This window comes from Bombina bombina, chromosome 4, assembly GCF_027579735.1.
Source record: "Bombina bombina isolate aBomBom1 chromosome 4, aBomBom1.pri, whole genome shotgun sequence".
NCBI classification, from domain to species: Eukaryota; Metazoa; Chordata; class Amphibia; order Anura; family Bombinatoridae; genus Bombina; species Bombina bombina.
The window spans coordinates 588483906-588502929 of NC_069502.1; the positions used below are offsets into that span (position 1 = coordinate 588483906).

Genomic DNA, 19024 nt, shown 5'->3' on the forward strand with positions numbered 1-19024 from the left:
TCTCAGAGTTATTGATGGGTCCACTCTCACCACTGGACCTATTACTCAACAAACTATACCCCTTTTAACTACTACTGAGTCAGGGCATACTGAGTTTGTTGTTTTTGATATAATTCCATCACCCCATTTCCCTCTTGTCTTAGGTTTAAACTGGCTACAGTTACATAATCCTGAAATCAATTGGCAAGATCTACACGTAAGCTTTTCCTCTCCTTTCTGTAGAAATACATGTTACCCACAACAAGACATATTACTCATAAAGTCCAAGACTTCACCTTTACCTTTAGTTTACAGTGATTTTACTGATGTATTTAGTAAGGTAGAAGCAGAGACTCTTCCACCTCATCGGATTTACGACTGTCCGATAGAATTAATTCCTGGTTCTTCTCTTCCAGTAGGTCATCTATATCCATTAAGCCAACCTGAGCTTAACCATCTAAAAGAGTACCTCTCTGAAAATTTACGCAAAGGTTTTATACGATCTTCTACATCTCCTACAGCAGCCGGAATGTTTTTTGTCACAAATAAAGACAAAACACTGAGACCAATAATTGATTACCGGGAATTAAATAAATGCACAGTAAAAAAACGTTACCCTTTACCCCTAATTCCAGAATTAATTGAAAGATTAACCGATGCAAAAATTTTCTCAAAACTTGATCTTAGAGGTGCGTATAATCTCATTCGCATACGTCAAGGGGATGAATGGCTCACCGCATTCAGGACCAGATATGGTCTTTTTGAATACTTAGTGATGCCATTCGGTCTTTGTAATGCCCCTGCCACGTTCCAGCATTTCATTAATGACATCTTCAGAGATTTGTTGGACGTGTGTATGGTGGTATACCTCGATGATATTTTAATCTATTCAAAAACTGAAGAGGAACATATTAAACACGTTAGATGGGTGTTAGCAAGGCTGAGAGTCCACAAGCTGTATGCAAAACCAGAGAAATGTTCATTTCATGACACCACCATATCGTTTCTAGGTTATACTATTTCCCCCTCTGGTATACAAATGCAGACTGAAAAGGTTGAAGCTGTAAAAGATTGGCCTACACCTACTAACAAAAAGGAATTGCAGAGATTCCTGGGATTCTCGAATTATTATCGAAAATTTATTAAGGGATTCTCAGAGATCGTCAAACCACTCACACAACTAACCGGAACTAGTCTGCCTTTTAAATGGACTCAAAGTCACACTAAAGTCTTTGAACAACTGAAGAGTTCGTTCACGTCTGCTCCTATTCTGAAGTTTCCTGATGTGAATCTACCCTACATTCTGGAGGTTGATTCCTCAGATCATTCTATCGGTGCAGTACTCTCTCAACAAAAAACTACCAGAGATCCCTTACACCCTGTTTCTTTCTTCTCTAAAGCAATGAGTCCAGCGGAGAGGAACTACACCATAGGTGATAAAGAGTTACTTGCCATCCGTAAGTCATTGGAATTCTGGAGACATCTATTGGAAGGGGCTTTGCATCCCATTGTGATTTTCACGGATCACAAAAATTTACAATACTTACAAAACAATAAAACCCTTTCAAGTAGACAAGTACGTTGGTCACTATACTTTTCTAGATTTGATTTCCAGATACTCTATCGTCCCGCCAATAAGAATGGTAAAGCTGACGCACTTTCTAGGCAAGATTTTGATTTACCTGAAGTACAAAACCCAACAACTATCATTCCTACGAATAGATTCCTTGGTTTTACTACTACTTTTCTCAAAGAAGTAAAGAAAAATTCTACCCAACCACCATCCTTTAGGAATAAAAATCTATCCCAGAAGGATGGTATCTATTATTTTAAAAACAAGATGTATATCCCATCTAAATTGAGGAATCACATAATAGAACAACATCATGATTCCCCATTAGCCGGACATCCAGGTGTATCTCGCACTTTGGATTTACTGTCTAGGAAATATTGGTGGCCTAAAATGTTTTCTTCAGTGCTTGATTATGTTAAGTCTTGTGTCACTTGTCAAGTATCTAAAATAGAAAAAAAATCTCCTTATGGCTTGCTGATGCCAATTCCTACCGCAGAGGCTCCCTGGCAACAGATTAGTCTGGATTTTATTGTTGAATTGCCACCATCAAATACTTATACCACTATAGTAGTTGTTATTGATACCTTCACTAAAATGGCACACTTCTTGCCATTTCACAAATTACCAACTTCTTCTGAAACGGCTACATTGTTCATCAACAACATAATCAAATTGCATGGCATCCCAAAAACAATAATTTCTGACAGAGGATCTCAATTCACCTCTCGTTTTTGGAGAAACTTATGTCTTTCCCTGAAGATTGACCATCATTATACAACATCTTTCCATCCACAAGCTAATGGACAAGTTGAAAGATTAAATCAGTGGTTGGATGAATATTTAAGATGTTTCTGTTCTTATCAACAACATGAGTGGCATAAGTTCTTAGCACTCGCAGAATTTGCATACAACAATTTAACCAATTCCTCAACAAAACTTACACCTTTCTATGCCAACTATGCTTATCATCCTAATTTTGATTCACTTCTAAGCACTCCTTCCGTTTCTCCGACAGTGGATGAGTTAAACAATGCGATCCTTGACAATTTCAGGTTCCTCAAGGACAACATCATGAAGGCACAAGCAACTCAAAAACACTTCTATGATTTACGTCATAGAAAACCTCCTTTGTACAAGATTGGTGATAAAGTTTGGTTATCCACCAAAAACCTTCGGATACAAGTTCCTAGCAAAAAACTTACCCAAAAGTTCTGTGGTCCCTTTTCGATTTCACGAATCGTTAATGAGAATGCAGTCACCTTGCTTCTACCTGATACTCTAAAAATTCATCCTACCTTCCATGTATCACTACTCAAGCCGTACTTTCCAACCAGAACCTCTCTTCCCCTTGTTCCGTCACACTTAAACTCAGAAGGTTCAGAAGTTTATGAAGTACATTCTATACTTGATTCCAGATTCCATAATGGAACGTTACAATACTTAGTTCGCTGGAAAGATTTTTCTGAAGAGGAAGACAGTTGGGAGCCCTCCTCTAATCTCCGAGCTCCTCGTTTGGTGGCCCAATTTCACCGACGCTTTCCTGATCGTCCACGGCCTCAAGCTGTGGGACAGCTTGCCTGAGGAGGGGGTCCTGTCAGGTTTCATTCTGGTGTATATACCTTTAACTTCTGATTGACCTATCACATACACACACCCCCTTTATAACACCTGCTACAACGACTCTCTTTGCTTAGTAATTTGATTGAACTGCCTGAGTAGTATCTCCTTAGCTAAGCTCCGAGATTTCCACTAATCTTCTAACAAATTAAGTAGAATCTCTAATCTTCCTGAAGTGATTCTACCACTCTCTCCTTTACTAACTCCGCTTGCTTCTAACAGCGTTAAACAGTGCTTCTGCAATTCTGTTACCATCTGACTCCTTTGCAGTCTGCCTACATTGGAAGCCTGAGTGTCATATCGGAACACCCTCTCATCTCTAAAGAGTCTAACTTTGAGAATTCTTCAGTAAGAACTGTTATATTTACCTCACTACAGACAAAGACCAGCTTTAACCTAACGCTTAACTTTTACAGAGCTCTGTACCTTACATCGGCATTCAGCCGCTCCCGGTGCTCTGACGTCAGACGCCACTTTCAGCTCTCAGGATACACCGGAAGAGAGTCCTAACTCCACCTCAAGGAACTCTATTGAAGCAGTGCTCTCCGGTAAGAAAACTGAACTACATTCAAGGTACAGCTACCTCATTTGTTTACAGTGAATTACGCTATCTCATACTGGTTGTTATTCAAGTAGTTAAGCATCTTCTGTCTGTTATCTGCTGTTACGCTCTGCTACTCTGAAACAAAGTCTGCTTGCTGCTTGTGCCTTAACTCTTATCATACTAATATCGAAGGCTACTCTTCATTATATGAACTTTTCTCTCTGGCTACTTGCGGACTGTTTGCACTCCATTGCACATTATTCCTGTAACAAATATAACTTGAATTGCTGTTGCATTTTGTCCTTGTTCTCCTAGTATCTTTTGTTTTGCTGAAGTTACTTAACTGCTGAATCTTCTACTTACTCTTAAAATCTAGAAGTGACTTTATACATACTCATTGTTATTCCTTATCTTATGAAGCAAATAAGATAAGTTAATTTTTTCTTATTATTTCTGAATCATTTCAGTCCTAATCTTTTATAACTCTTGATGTATGTTTATAATAAATACACCTATTGTAATAGCTAATACTTCCCTATAGTATTAGAATATCACTAGGTGTAACAAATATATATGTTCCTCTAATATTTAAGGGGAACTGAAGGAGAACAGTTACAATTATTTACAAACAGCTTGTGCAATTATGGCATGATTGATTGTAAATTTTTCTCTGGGATCCCCTTTGTTCAGAAATAGCAGACATATATGGCTTTGGCGTTGCTTTTTGGTAATTATAAGGCTGCTAAATGCCACTGTGCACCACACATGTATTATGTCCAGAAGTGAAGGGGTTAATCAGGGAGCATGTAGGGAGCTTTTTGGGGTAATTTTAGCTTTAGTCTAGTAGACAACCCAAAGTATGGATCTAGGCCCATTATGGTATATTTCATGCCACCATTTCACCGCCAAATGCGATTAAATAAAAAAAAAAGTTACATTTTTCCAAATTTTAGGTTTCTCACTGAAATCATTTACAAACATCTTGTGCAATTATGGCAAAAATGGTTGTAAATGCTTCTCTGGGATCCCCTTTTTTCAGAAATAGCAGACATTTATAGTTTTTGCGTTGCTTTTTGGTAATTAGAAGGAAGCTAAATGACGCTGCGCACCACACGTGTATTATGCCCAGCAGTTCAGGGGTTAATTAGGGAGCTTGTATGGTTAATTTTAGCTTTAGTGTAGTGTAGTAGACAACCCCAAGTATTGATCTAGACCCATTTTGGTATATTTCATGCCACCATTTCACCGCCAAATGCGATCAAATAAAAAAAAATAGTCAACTTTTTCACAAACTTTAGGTTTCCCACTGAAATTATTTACAAACAGTTTGTGCAATTATGGCACAAATGGTTGTAAATGCTTCTCTGGGATCCCCTTTGTTCAAAAATAGCAGACATATATGGCTTTGGAGTTGCTTTTTGGTAATTAGAAGGCCGCTAAATGCCGCTGTGCATCACACGTGTATTATGGCTAGCAGTGAAGGGGTTAATTAGGGAGCTTGTAGGGAGCTTGCAGGGTTAATTTTAGCTTTAGTGTAGAGATCAGTCTCCCATCTGACACATCACACTCCCTGATCCCTCCCAAACAGCTCTCTTCCCTCCCCTACCCCACAATTGTCCCCACCATCTTAAAGGGACAGTCTAGTCCAAAAAAAACTTTCATGATTCAGATAGGGCATGTAATTTTAAACATTTTTCCAATTTACTTTTATCACCAATTTTTCTTTGTTCTCTTGGTATTCTTAATTGAAAGCTTAACCTAGGAGGTTCATATGCTAATTTCTTAGACCTTGAAGGCCACCTCTTACAAATGCATTTTAACAGGTTTTTCACCACTAGAGGGTGTTAGTTCATGTTTTTCATAAAGATAACACTGTGCTCATGCACGTGAAGTTACCTGGGAGCCATCAATGATTGGCTAAACTGCAAGTCTGTCAAAATAACTGAAATAAAGGGGCAGTCTGCAGAGGCTTAGATACAAGATAATCACAGAGGTAAAAAATATATAAATATAACTGTGTTGGTTATGCAAAACTAGGGAATGGGTAAAAAAGGGATTATCTATCTTTTAAAACAATAACAATTCTGGTGTAGACTGTCCCTTTAAGTACTGGCAGAAAGTCTTCCAGTACTAAAATAAAAGGACTCTTTGAATTTCAATAGGTTTTTTTTATAGCATATGCTGCTGTGTAGGATCTCCCCTTATCCCCCAACCTCCCTGACCCCACCGCCAAACAGCTCTCTAACCTCCCCCTCTACCTTCTTGGGAGCCATATTGGGTACTGGCAGCTGTCTGCCAGTACCCAGTTTACAATATAATAGATTTTTTTTTTTTTCTGTAGTGTAGCTTCCCCCCACCAAGACCACCCCCACCTACTCCCAGATCCCTTTTGTTTATTTCAAGGGGCATTCCCTCCCTGCTTTCTCCCACTTACAAAACTTTTTTTTCTGCAGTGTAGCGGTTCCCACCCGCTCCGTCTCCGTGCACGCGCCTGCCCTCTGCCCTCCGCCCCCGTGCGCGCATGTCTATGCGCGCCCCCGGCGATCCCGCCCCTGATCCGCCCCCCTCTCTGCCTTAGAACCCATCGATGGCCGCCCACCCGCCTCCCACTTCAGCTCCCACCCAACAACGAATGCGGAAATCGATGTCCGGTGCAGAGAGGGCCACAGAGTGGCTCTCTCTGCACCGGAGGGGTAAAAATGGTTATTGCAGGATGCCTCGATATCGAGGAATCCTGCAATAACCGGAAAGCAGCTGGAAGCGATCAGGATCTCTTCCAGCTGCTTTCCAGACTGACGATGTACGCCATACGTCCTCGGTCGTTAAGTGTATTTTTAATGAGGACGTATGGCGTACGTCGTCGGTCGTTAAGGGGTCAAAGGAATATGAAATACACATTTTATTTTTTTCATGATTCAGATATAGAACATGCCATTTTAAACAACTTTCTAATTTGCTCCTATTATCAAATGTTCTTCATTCTCTTGGTATCTTTATTTGAAAAAGCAGGAATGTAAGCTTAGGAGCCGGCCAATTTTTTGTGGGTAGATCTCGTTGAGCTGGTCATTTGAAAAGTAGATCCCAACAGAAAAAAGTGTGAGCACCCCTGATCTAACATACCACTAACATTCAGGATCTGATTATAAAAGTGGAAAGTTTATCATCACTTTAAGTTTCGTCCTTCTAGATATATCAGCTGTGAATATATACTCAGACCATAAATTATAAAAAAAACAATATAGTGCAATATTGTAACAACACACTTTACTCCTAAAGTATTAGGAATACAGTGGACTACTACAATATTACACTATATTCTGTTTTCTCTTTTTTTTATATAATTTTTATTGAGGTTTAAGTTCAGGCATACAATGAGTATATATTAATCAAAGAGAACAAGGAGAATAAATGGTTACAGTACAGCTTAGAGGTGTTAAGTACTCCATGATAGCCAACATAAGAATGATACTAATCTTAAACATTCTATATCGCATATTAAGGTTCAAAAGACAAATGTAGTACTTAATATTCATAAAGGATGCCAGACTACTTATAAGCCTTCAAAACAAATTAACCCACTCTTGGACCTCAAATGTTTAAGGGGATAATAACATTAATAGAAGGTATCTTAATGTGGGGAGTGGGTCTCATCTTGTAAACCTTGATTTTATAGTTTATTATTAGATTTGTATAAAATCAATAAAGTAGGTAAGCATAACTAGGGCTCTGCCTGTGGTGTGGATATAGTAGGAAGTTTACAACAGATGCAGTATAATAAGGTGGAGCTGCGCCTTGACCTTGATTCTGTAATGATAAAAGAATCATAGTTAACCTGTGAGACTTTGTAATTATCACAAGAGGAGAGATCTGTTGAGTTGAGCTAGGTGTGGATTGCACATATAAAGTAAAGGAAGACCTTACTGCTGCAAATAAAGAAGTGTATATTTGTTATCTAATTCGCATCCTTTACTTTTACTAAAGCAATCAGCAATAGGCGGAAAAAGTATTAGGAATAATAAAGTGACTGTGGAAAGGGACAGTTAAATACTAATATATATCTATGAATATAGTTTTATCAAGATGTAGCATCTATACCATAGGTTGCAGTGCTGGTAATTGTAGATGTTGGAGCCTTGGTTGGATCCGATAAACACATAGATACTAAAGTAAAAAGGGAACCATCATGCCGCCTCGGCCGATGACAGCATGGTGACATCCCAAATTGTTGGGCTGAACCACTAGAGAGATAAATAGATAAGCATAACTTGATAACTTTAAGATATTCTGGGTTATAGTTGGAAGTGGTTCTATATGTCTATAACTATGTAAACGGGTGGAAGATAGATATATAGATAGGACATGGTTTACAGCAAAAGTTTGACTAAATGCATAGTGGTAGATAATAGAAGGGTCACATGGAATATTGAGGGCCATAAAGTGCAAAACAGACAATGGCATCTATTTATCAAGCCGTCAACTTACTTGCATTCGACGGCACCAATACGCTCGCCTAAGATCGCTGCCGCGGACCTGAATACGTTCCCCAAAATTATCAAAAAAGCTGTCAAAAAGCAGCGCACCAAGTACGGTGCGATGAGCAGCGGACTGTTGTTAACTAACAGTCATCAATCTTGCTGCTCTTCGGCTTTTTTATAGCTTTCTTGGTACCCTGTCACTAAACACCCACACTATACTATACTGTTAACCCCCTAAATCGCCGCTCCCGGACCCCGCCACAACTCTAATAAATGTATTAATCCCTAAACCGCCGCCCCCGGACTCCACCGCAACTCTAATAAATGTATTAACCCCTAAACCACCGCTCACGGACCCCACCGCAACTAAATAAAGTGTTTAACCCCTAAACCGCCGCTCCCGGAGCCCACCGCCACCTACATTATACTTATTAACCCCTAATCTGCCGCCCCCTACATTATATTTATTAACCCCTAATCTGCCCCCCTACACCGCCGCCACCTACATTATATTTATTAATCCATAATCTGCCCCACCTAAACCGCCGCCACCTACCTACATTTATTAACCCCTAATCTGCCGCCCCCAACGTCGCCGCCACTATATTAAATGTATTAACCCCTAAACCTAACCCTAACACCCCCTAACTTAAATATAATTTAAATAAATCTAAATAAATATAACTATCATTAAATAAATTATTCCTATTTAAAACTAAATACCTGTAAAATAAACCCTAAGATAGCTACAATATAACTAATAGTTACATTGTAGCTATCTTAGGGTTTATTTTTATTTTATAGGCAACTTTGTATTTATTTTAACTAGGTAGAATAGTTATTAAAACATAATTTATGCTTACCTGATAAATTTATTTCTCTTGTAGTGTGTTCAGTCCACGGGTCATCCATTACTTATGGGATATATTCTCCTTCCCAACAGGAAGTTGCAAGAGGATCACCCAAGCAGAGCTGCTATATAGCTCCACCCCTCACATGTCATATCCAGTCATTCGACCAAAACAAGACGAGAAAGGAGAAACTATAGGGTGCAGTGGTGACTGGAGTTTTAATTAAAATTTAGAACTGCCTCAAAAAAAGACAGGGCGGGCCGTGGACTGAACACACTACAAGAGAAATAAATTTATCAGGTAAGCATAAATTATGTTTTCTCTTGTTAAGTGTGTTCAGTCCACGGGTCATCCATTACTTATGGGATACCAATACCAAAGCTAAAGTACACGGATGATGGGAGGGACAAGGCAGGAACTTTAAACAGAAGGAACCACTGCCTGTAGAACCTTTCTCCCAAAAACAGCCTCCGAAGAAGCAAAAGTGTCAAATTTGTAAAATTTTGAAAAGGTATGAAGTGAAGACCAAGTTGCAGCCTTGCAAATCTGTTCAACAGAGGCCTCATTCTTAAAGGCCCAGGTGGAAGCCGCAGCTCTAGTGGAATGAGCTGTAATTCTTTCAGGGGGCTGCTGTCCAGCAGTCTCATAGGCTAAACGTATTATGCTACGAAGCCAAAAAGAGAGATAGGTGGCCGAAGCCTTTTGACCTCTCCTCTGTCCAGAATAAACGACAAACAGAGAAGAAGTTTGCAGAAAATCCTTAGTTGCCTGTAAGTAGAACTTCAGGGCACGGACTACGTCCAGATTATGCAAAAGACGTTCCTTCTTTGAAGAAGGGTTAGGACATAATGATGGAACAACAATTTCCTGATTGATATCCCTATTAGAAACAACCTTAAGTAAAAACCCAGGTTTAGTACGCAAAACTACCTTGTCTGAATGAAAAATCAGATAAGGAGAGTCACAATGTAAGGCAGATAACTCAGAGACTCTCTGAGCCGAGGAAATAGCCATCAAAAACAGAACTTTCCAAGATAAAAGCTTAATATCAATGGAATGAAGGGGTTCAAACGGAACACCCTGAAGAACTTTAAGAACCAAGTTTAAGCTCCACGGGGGAGCAACAGTTTTAAACACAGGCTTAATCCTAGCCAAAGCCTGACAAAAAGCCTGGACGTCTGGATTCTCTGCCAGACGTTTGTGAAAAAGAATAGACAGAGCAGAAATCTGTCCCTTTAACGAACTAGCGGATAAACCCTTTTCTAAACCCTCTTGTAGAAAAGACAATATCCTAGGAATCCTAACCTTACTCCATGAGTAACTCTTGGATTCACACCAATGTAAATATTTACGCCATATCTTATGGTAAATTTTTCTGGTAACCGGTTTCCGAGCCTGTATCAATGTATCAATAACCGACTCCGAGAAACCACGCTTTGATAGAATCAAGCGTTCAATCTCCATGCAGTCAGCCTCAGAGAAATTAGGCTTGAATGGTTGAAAGGACCCTGAAGTAGAAGGTCCTGCCTCAGAGGCAGAGACCATGGTGGACAGGACGACATGTCCACTAGGTCTGCATACCAGGTCCTGCGTGGCCACGCAGGCGCTATCAGAATCACCGATGCTCTCTCCTGTTTGATCCTGGCAATCAGACGAGGCAGCAACGGAAACGGTGGGAACACATAAGCCATGTTGAAAACCCAAGGGGCTGCTAGTGCATCTACCAGCACCGCTCCCGGGTCCCTGGACCTGGATCCGTAACAAGGAAGCTTCGCGTTCTGGCGAGAAGCCATGAGATCCAGTTCCAGTTCGCCCCAATGAAGAATCAGTTGAGCAAATACCTCCGGGTGAAGTTCCCACTCCCCCGGGTGAAAGATCTGGCGGCTTAGAAAGTCCGCCTCCCAGTTCTCCACGCCTGGGATGTAGATCGCTGACAGATGGCAAGAGTGAGACTCTGCCCAGCGAATTATCTTTGAGACTTCTAACATCGCTAGGGAACTCCTGGTTCCCCCTTGATGATTGATGTAAGCCACAGTCGTGATGTTGTCCGACTGAAATCTGATGAACCTCAGTGTTGCTAACTGAGGCCAAGCTAGAAGAGCATTGAATATCGCTCTTAATTCCAGAATGTTTATTGGAAGGAGTTTCTCCTCCTGAGTCCATGATCCCTGAGCCTTCAGGGAATTCCAGACTGCGCCCCAGCCTAGAAGGCTGGCATCTGTTGTTACAATCGTCCAATCTGGTCTGCGAAAAGTCATTCCCTTGGACAGATGAATCCGAGACAACCACCAGAGAAGAGAATCTCTGGTCTCCTGGTCCAGATTTAGTAAAGGGGACAGATCTGAGTAATCCCCATTCCACTGACTCAGCATGCATAATTGCAGCGGTCTGAGATGCAGGCGCGCAAATGGCACTATGTCCATTGCCGCGACCATTAAGCCGATTACTTCCATGCACTGAGCTACTGATGGGCTTGGAATGGAATGAAGGACACGGCAAGCATTTAGGATTTTTGATAACCTGGACTCCGTCAGGTAAATCTTCATCTCTACAGAATCTATAAGAGTCCCTAGAAAGGGAACCCTTGTGAGTGGTAACAGAGAACTCTTTTCCATGTTCACTTTCCACCCATGCGACCTCAGAAATGCTAAAACTATCTCTGTATGAGACTTTGCATTTTGAAAAAAACCCCCCACTAAATTACAGAAAATAATAAACAAAGTACAAGATTTTTAAACTAATTACACCTAATCTAATCCCCCGAACAAAATAAAAAAGCCCCCCCAAAATAAAAAAAGCCCTACCCTACACTAAATTACAAATAGCCCTTAAAGGGGCCTTTTGCGGGGTATTGCCCCAAAGTAATCAGCTCTTTTACCTGTAAAAAAAAAATTACAAACCCCCCAAGATTAAAACCCACCACCCACCACCCACACAACCAACCCTACTCTAAAACCCACCCAATCCCCCCTTAAAAAAACCTAACACTAACCCCTTGAAGATCACCCTACCTTGAGAAGTCTTCACCCAACCGGGGCAAAGTCCTCAACAAAGCCGGCAGAAGTGGTCCTCCAGACGGCAGAAGTGGTCCTCCAGACGGGCAGAAGTCTTCATCCAGGCATCTTCTATCTTCATCTATCCTGCGCGGAGTGGGCCCATCTTCAAGTCATCCGATGCGGAGCATCCTCTTCATCCGGAGTCTTCTTCAACAATGACGGTTCCTTTAAGTGACGTCATCCAAAATGGCGTCCCTTCAATTCCGATTGGCTGATAGAATTCTATCAGCCAATCGGAATGAAGGTAGGAAAAATCCTATTGGCTGATGCAATCAGCCAATAGGATTGAAGTTCAATCCTATTGGCTGATCCAATCAGCCAATAGGATTGAGCTTGAATTCTATTGGCTATAATCATTGTTGAAGAAGACTCCGGATGAAGAGGATGTTCTGCATTGGATGTCTTGAAGATGGACCCACTCCGCGCCAGATAGATGAAGATAGAAGATGCCGCCTGGATGAAGACTTCTGCCCGCCTGAAGGACCACTTCTGCCCGTCTGGAGGATCACTTCTGCCGGCTTTGATGAGGACTTCGGCCCGGTTGGGTCAAGACTTCTCAAGGTAGGGTGATCTTCAAGGGGTTAGTGTTAGGATTTCTTTAAGGGGGGATTGGGTGGGTTTTAGAGTAGGGTTGGTTGTGTGGGTGGTGGGTTTTAATGTTGGGGGGGTTTGTAATTTTTTTTTTTACAGGTAAAAGAGCCGATTATTTGGGGCAATGCCCAGCAAAAGGCCCTTTTAAGGGCTATTTGTAATTTAGTGTAGGGTAGGGCTTTTTTATTTTGGGGGGCTTTTTTATTTTGTTAGGGGGATTAGATTAGGTGCAATTAGTTTAAAAATCTTGTACTTTGTTTATTATTTTCTGTAATTTAGTGGGGGGGTTTTGTACTTTAGATAAAAAAAAATTAATTGTATTTAATTGTATTTAGTTTAGGGAATTTATTTAATTATATTGTAGTGTTAGGTGTAATAGTTACGGTTTATTTTACAGGTATATTTGTATTTATTTTAACTAGTAAGTTATTAAATAGTTAATAACTATTTAATAACTATTCTACCTAGTTAAAATAAATACAAAGTTGCCTGTAAAATAAAAATAAACCCTAAGCTAGCTACAATGTAACTATTAGTTATATTGTAGCTATCTTAGGGTTTATTTTACAGGTAAGTATTTAGTTTTAAATAGGAATAATTTATTTAATGATAGTTAGATTTATTTAAATTATATTTAAGTTAGGGGGTGTTAGGGTTAGACTTAGGTTAAGGGGTTAATACATTTAATATAGTGGGGGCGGCAGATTAGGGGTTAATAAATGTAGGTAGGTGGCGGTGGTGTAGGGGCGGCAGATTAGGGGTTAATAAGTATAATGTAGGTGGCGGTGGACTCCGGGAGTGGCGGTTTAGGGGTTAATAAGTTTATTTAGTTGCGGCGGGGTCCGGGAGCGGCGGGATAGGGGTTAATAACTTTTATTTAGGTGGCGGCGGTGTAGGGACACCAGATTAGGGGTTAAAAAGTATAATGTAGGTGGCGGCGGTGTGGGGGGGGCAGATTAGGGGTGTTTAGACTCGGGGGACATGTTAGGGTGTTAGGTGTAAACGTTCCCATAGGAATCAATGGGATATCGGGCAGCAGCGAACAGAAGCTTTCGCTGCTTTCAGACTCCCATTGATTCCTATTGATTCCTATGGCATCCGCCGCCTCCAGGATTGAAAACCAGGTACGCTGGGCCGGAATAGTGCCGAGCGTACCTGGTAGTTATTTGATAACTAACAAAAGTAGTCAGATTGTGCCGAACTTGCATCTGAACATCTGTAATGACGTAAGCATTGATCTGTGTCGGACTGAGTCCGGCAGATCATACGTTACGTCATAAATTTCTACTTTTGCCGGTTTGTAGGGTTTGATAACTAAGGGGAATCAGGCTTGCCACAAATACGCTGCGGCATTCCAGCGTATTTGCGGTTGATGGCTTGATAAGTAGATGACATTGTGTCATAAAAAATTAAGCCCTAAATAAATAGCTATAGGATCCAATAATAGTCATGTATAGGTTACTAATGCATATTTTGCTGAACTGAGGTAACAGAGAAAACATTCTCAGTATGAAAAACAGAGAACAATAAAGAAACATACAAGTGATTAGTAGCTATTTGGAGTCTTGTTCGTGTAGCTGGTATTACACTTTAACAGCCACTGTGGGTATAGAGGTCCTCTGTGGATCGTCACAGTTTCTATTCATGTTCACTTATGACACCCTAGAGTGGACCGCCAGGGAACCAACTCAAGTGTAGCAAAACTGCACGAAAACGGGTAGTAGAAAATAGAGGTTGCAAACCAAAAGGTTCTCCATGAATCGCCAGCACCTCTTGACGTGGTCATAGAGAGCAGTCTGAGGCGAACTGCCAGGGTCCCAGTTTGAGTGCGGCAAGACTGCATGGGAACGGGTAGTTGGTGAGTGAGGTGCTCGTAGGATCTCCGCTACTCGTGGCTGTATGGATACGCTGATCTGGATGCAGTCTGCTGTTAGGGTCTCCAGTCTCCATCAGGATATGCTTTATAGGTATCTGCTTCGGGGCAAAAGTTGATCGGGTTGAGTCGATAGCTTTTTGATAGGGGTGCGCTGTCAATTATATGGTCCTCTGGAAACATCTCAGTCAGAGTAGGGTGTTGAATAGTGGGATCGAGTACTAGTACTGAACGCAGGTTTACGTGCACTGGTATTACAAAGTGGAGAGCTAATGCTTTTGCTTGCACGTAAGCGATATTTAGCATTCCACTTGTAATCTATCCTTAAGAGTGTATTCCCACTATCTGGTTGTACGCCTGCTTTCCCCTCTATACTGGAGAAATTGGGTCTCTGCCCAGTTAGAGAACCCCATCAATGATGTGTAGATCAGCCCTTCAACATTCAACTCACTAAATTTTGGAGGCAAAAATCTGACTGAGAAATTCTGAAAGAGAGGGATTAAAGCTCTGGTACGTAGGGTGTTTTTTTGCCTTCTACTATTGGACTGGAGTGTAATCCCACATGTGCTGTCTCCTGGACTCTCACCATTTTAAGAAAGAAAACTGCTTTATGCTTGGATAACTAAACAGATCCGTGTCAACATTGATACATTTGAAAACATGTCCAAAAGTACCTGAATTGCAATATTGTTTGTTTAAATACAGCATTTTTGTCCCTTTAAGCCTCAGAATGGGGTTTCTCTTCAAGTCTCAAAAAGTCAGCATGTGTCATATCTTCAGCAGAACAGTCAGCAAGTCACTGATTATTTCCTGAAGCATAGCTCTAAGGAAAAGATCTCTCATTAGGCAACTACATAAGAAATCATCTTCCAACTTAAGGGGTGCCTTCCTAGCTGGTCAAGAAATGAAATGTTGCATTATTAAATATTCGTTATTGGGTACAGTTGTACATTCTGTTGAATAAACATGTCATTATTTATAATCATTACATACATATATGTGTGCAAATGCTTTTTACCTGCATGACAGCATTAAAGAAGCATGTGTTCCCCAAATTATTTATTCCTTTCACGGGTACAGAACTGCTAACAAAACTTTTTCCGGCATGTATTTCACCAACTTCACTGCACTCTTCTCGAAGAAGAACAACTTTAGAAGACGAACCTGGAAATTACATAGAACAATTAATTACCACAGAAAATTAGCACTACATAGCCCTGAAAACAGAAAAAGAAACATGCCCACAAAACACATTGGAAAAAAAACACATCAATTATGCTTACCTGATCATTTCATTTTCTTTAGATGGAAAGAGTTCACAGCTGCATTCCTTACTTTTGGGAATTCAAAACCTGGCCACCAGGAGGAGGCAAAGATACCCCAGCCAAAGGCTTAAATACCTCTCCCACATCCCACATCCCCCAGTCATTCTGCCGAGGAACAAAGAACAGTGGAAAAAGCATAGGGTGAAAAAGGTGTAAGAAGAATAAAAATAACCGACGCCCTCAGAAAAATTACGGGCGGGGAGCTGTAGACTCTATCCGTCTGAAGAAAAGGAAATGATCAGGTAAGCATAAATTATGTGTTTCTTCATAAACCGTAAGAGTCCACAGCTGCATTCATTACTTTTGGGAAAACAATACCCAAGCTATAGAGGACACTGAATGCTAAAAACGGGAGGGTACAAAAGGCGGCCCACTCTGAGGGCACCAAGCCTAAAACCCTTACACCAGAAACCCCTGCTTCGTCCGAAGCCGAGGAAAATATAGAAACATTTTGAAAAAGAAAAAGCCCAAGGACACAGATCCACAGATAGGTCATAGGCCTTGCTAGAGACCGCAGGAACTAGACTCGACTGACCCAACAGTCTCCAAGAGACACCATCAACCGCCAGGTGGTCTCCAAACAACAACCCCCTTATTAGAGAAAGGGATCAAACAGCCATATGCTCCAAAAAGGAGAAAGACATGAAGAAGCCTAAAAAGATTGCAGGGAAACTTACATAGGGTACAACTGGAGACGAAAGCCCCATAAACCATTAGGGACTGTTCAGAATATCCAAATCTTGTGCAGCAACTCAGATAGGGAATCCCCTGACGGCAACCCCTGAGGACTCAGAACGGTGCACGCTGCTATCATCCGAAGATGATCTAGAAATTTGAAAATAAACAAGCAAATGGAAACAGATAAAGTTAGGGACAATCCTAATCAACAGCTTGCTAGGCATCCAGCCAACCAGCAGACACCGCCAGTCCTTTCCACAAAACCCTGAACGTGGAAGAAAAACAGAGCCCCTCAAGGAAGGCTCATCGAACCTCGAAAACAGAAAGTGCAGAGCAACAGATCTCAAAATCTGCTCCAACGCCCGGCTAGCCCAAGCAACGGGCATGTCTGATGGACAGGGGTAACAAAACAACCCCAACTCCCAATGGAATGGAAAAAAATGCTACAGGACTGTGCAGGGATCTTAACCCATGGCTCTGTGCATTACTACTCTGTTTGTTTATATGTAGAGCCACAGACAATTCTCCCACAAAGCCAGGTGTGTAGCTGATTTCAAACTGCAAATGCCCCACTTGATAGGCAGCTAAGCAAACCCACAGGGAATAGAAAATTGCAAATAGATCAGAAAAAAGGACCTGGCATAACTGTCCTTGACAGCCTCGACACAAGGAGTCTACTTTCCAAACAGCTGTTTGAACAGCCACAAAGCAGCAGACTGCAGTCTACTACAGGGAGTGCAGAATTATTAGGCAAATGAGTATTTTGACCACATCATCCTCTTTATTCATGTTGTCTTACTCCAGGCTGTATAGGCTCGAAAGCCTACTACCAATTAAGCATATTAGGTGATGTGCATCTCTGTAATGAGAAGGGGTGTGGTCTAATGACATCAACACCCTATATCAGGTGTGCATAATTATTAGGCAACTTCCTTTCCTTTGGCAAAATGGGTCAAAAGAAGGACTTGACAGGCTTAGAAAAGTCAAAAATAGTGAGATATCTTGCAGAGGGATGCAGCACTCTTAAAATTGCAAAGCTTCTGAAGCGTGATCATCGAACAATCAAGCGTTTCATTCAAAATAGTCAACAGGGTCGCAAGAAGCGTGTGGAAAAACCAAGGTGCAAAATAACTGCCCATGAACTGAGAAAAGTCAAGCGTTGCAGCTGCCAAGATGCCACTTGCCACCAGTTTGGCCATATTTCAGAGCTGCAACATCACTGGAGTGCCCAAAAGCACAAGGTGTGCAATACTCAGAGACATGGCCAAGGTAAGAAAGGCTGAAAGACGACCACCACTGAACAAGACACACAAGCTGAAACGTCAAGACTGGGCCAAGAAATATCTCAAGACTGATTTTTCTAAGGTTTTATGGACTGATGAAATGAGAGTGAGTCTTGATGGGCCAGATGGATGGGCCCGTGGCTGGATTGGTAAAGGGCAGAGAGCTCCAGTCCGACTCAGACGCCAGCAAGGTGGAGGTGGAGTACTGGTTTGGGCTGGTATCATCAAAGATGAGCTTGTGGGGCCTTTTCGGGTTGAGGATGGAGTCAAGCTCAACTCCCAGTCCTACTGCCAGTTTCTGGAAGACACCTTCTTCAAGCAGTGGTACAGGAAGAAGTCTGCATCCTTCAAGAAAAACATGATTTTCATGCAGGACAATGCTCCATCACACGCGTCCAAGTACTCCACAGCGTGGCTGGCAAGAAAGGGTATAAAAGAAGAAAATCTAATGACATGGCCTCCTTGTTTACCTGATCTGAACCCCATTGAGAACCTGTGGTCCATCATCAAATGTGAGATTTACAAGGAGGGAAAACAGTACACCTCTCTGAACAGTGTCTGGGAGGCTGTGGTTGCTGCTGCATGCAATGTTGATGGTGAACAGATCAAAACACTGACAGAATCCATGGATGGCAGGCTTTTGAGTGTCCTTGCAAAGAAAGGTGGCTATATTGGTCACTGATTTGTTTTTGTTTTGTTTTTGAATGTCAGAAATGTATATTTGTGAATGTTGAGATGTTATATTGGTTTCACTGGTAAAAATAAATAATTGAAATGGGTATATATTTGTTTTTTGTTAAGTTGCCTAATAATTATGCACAGTAATAGTCACCTGCACACACAGATATCCCCTTAAAATAGCTATAACTAAAAACAAACTAAAAACTACTCCCAAAACTATTCAGCTTTGATATTAATGAGTTTTTTGGGTTCATTGAGAACATGGATGTTGTTCAATAATAAAATTAATCCTCAAAAATACAACTTGCCTAATTGCCTGTTCTGAAAACAAGAGCTTTAACAAGAGCTGGAGAGGGACCCGAGAACACAACTCCTCCTGCCCCAAGGGAGAACCCCCCATCCATACATTGCCATGCAGAAAGAGGGAAAAAATCAGCAGCAGCTGGAATCAAACACCCTCTAGTGGCTAGGTGGTATAAGCCATCTACCAGATCACTA

At 41.2% G+C, this 19024-nt stretch overlaps 1 protein-coding gene across 2 annotated transcripts in view; it reads right to left on the minus strand.

Annotated features, from left to right (window-relative positions):
* Window positions 1-19024, minus strand: part of USP45 (ubiquitin specific peptidase 45) — an 879557-nt gene that overhangs the window by 694431 nt on the left and 166102 nt on the right. For both annotated transcript variants that reach the window (XM_053710569.1, XM_053710568.1), the window contains exon 6: window positions 15578-15723. In XM_053710569.1, the coding sequence (XP_053566544.1) occupies window positions 15578-15723 (146 nt within the window). The remainder of the gene's footprint in view (window positions 1-15577; window positions 15724-19024) is intronic.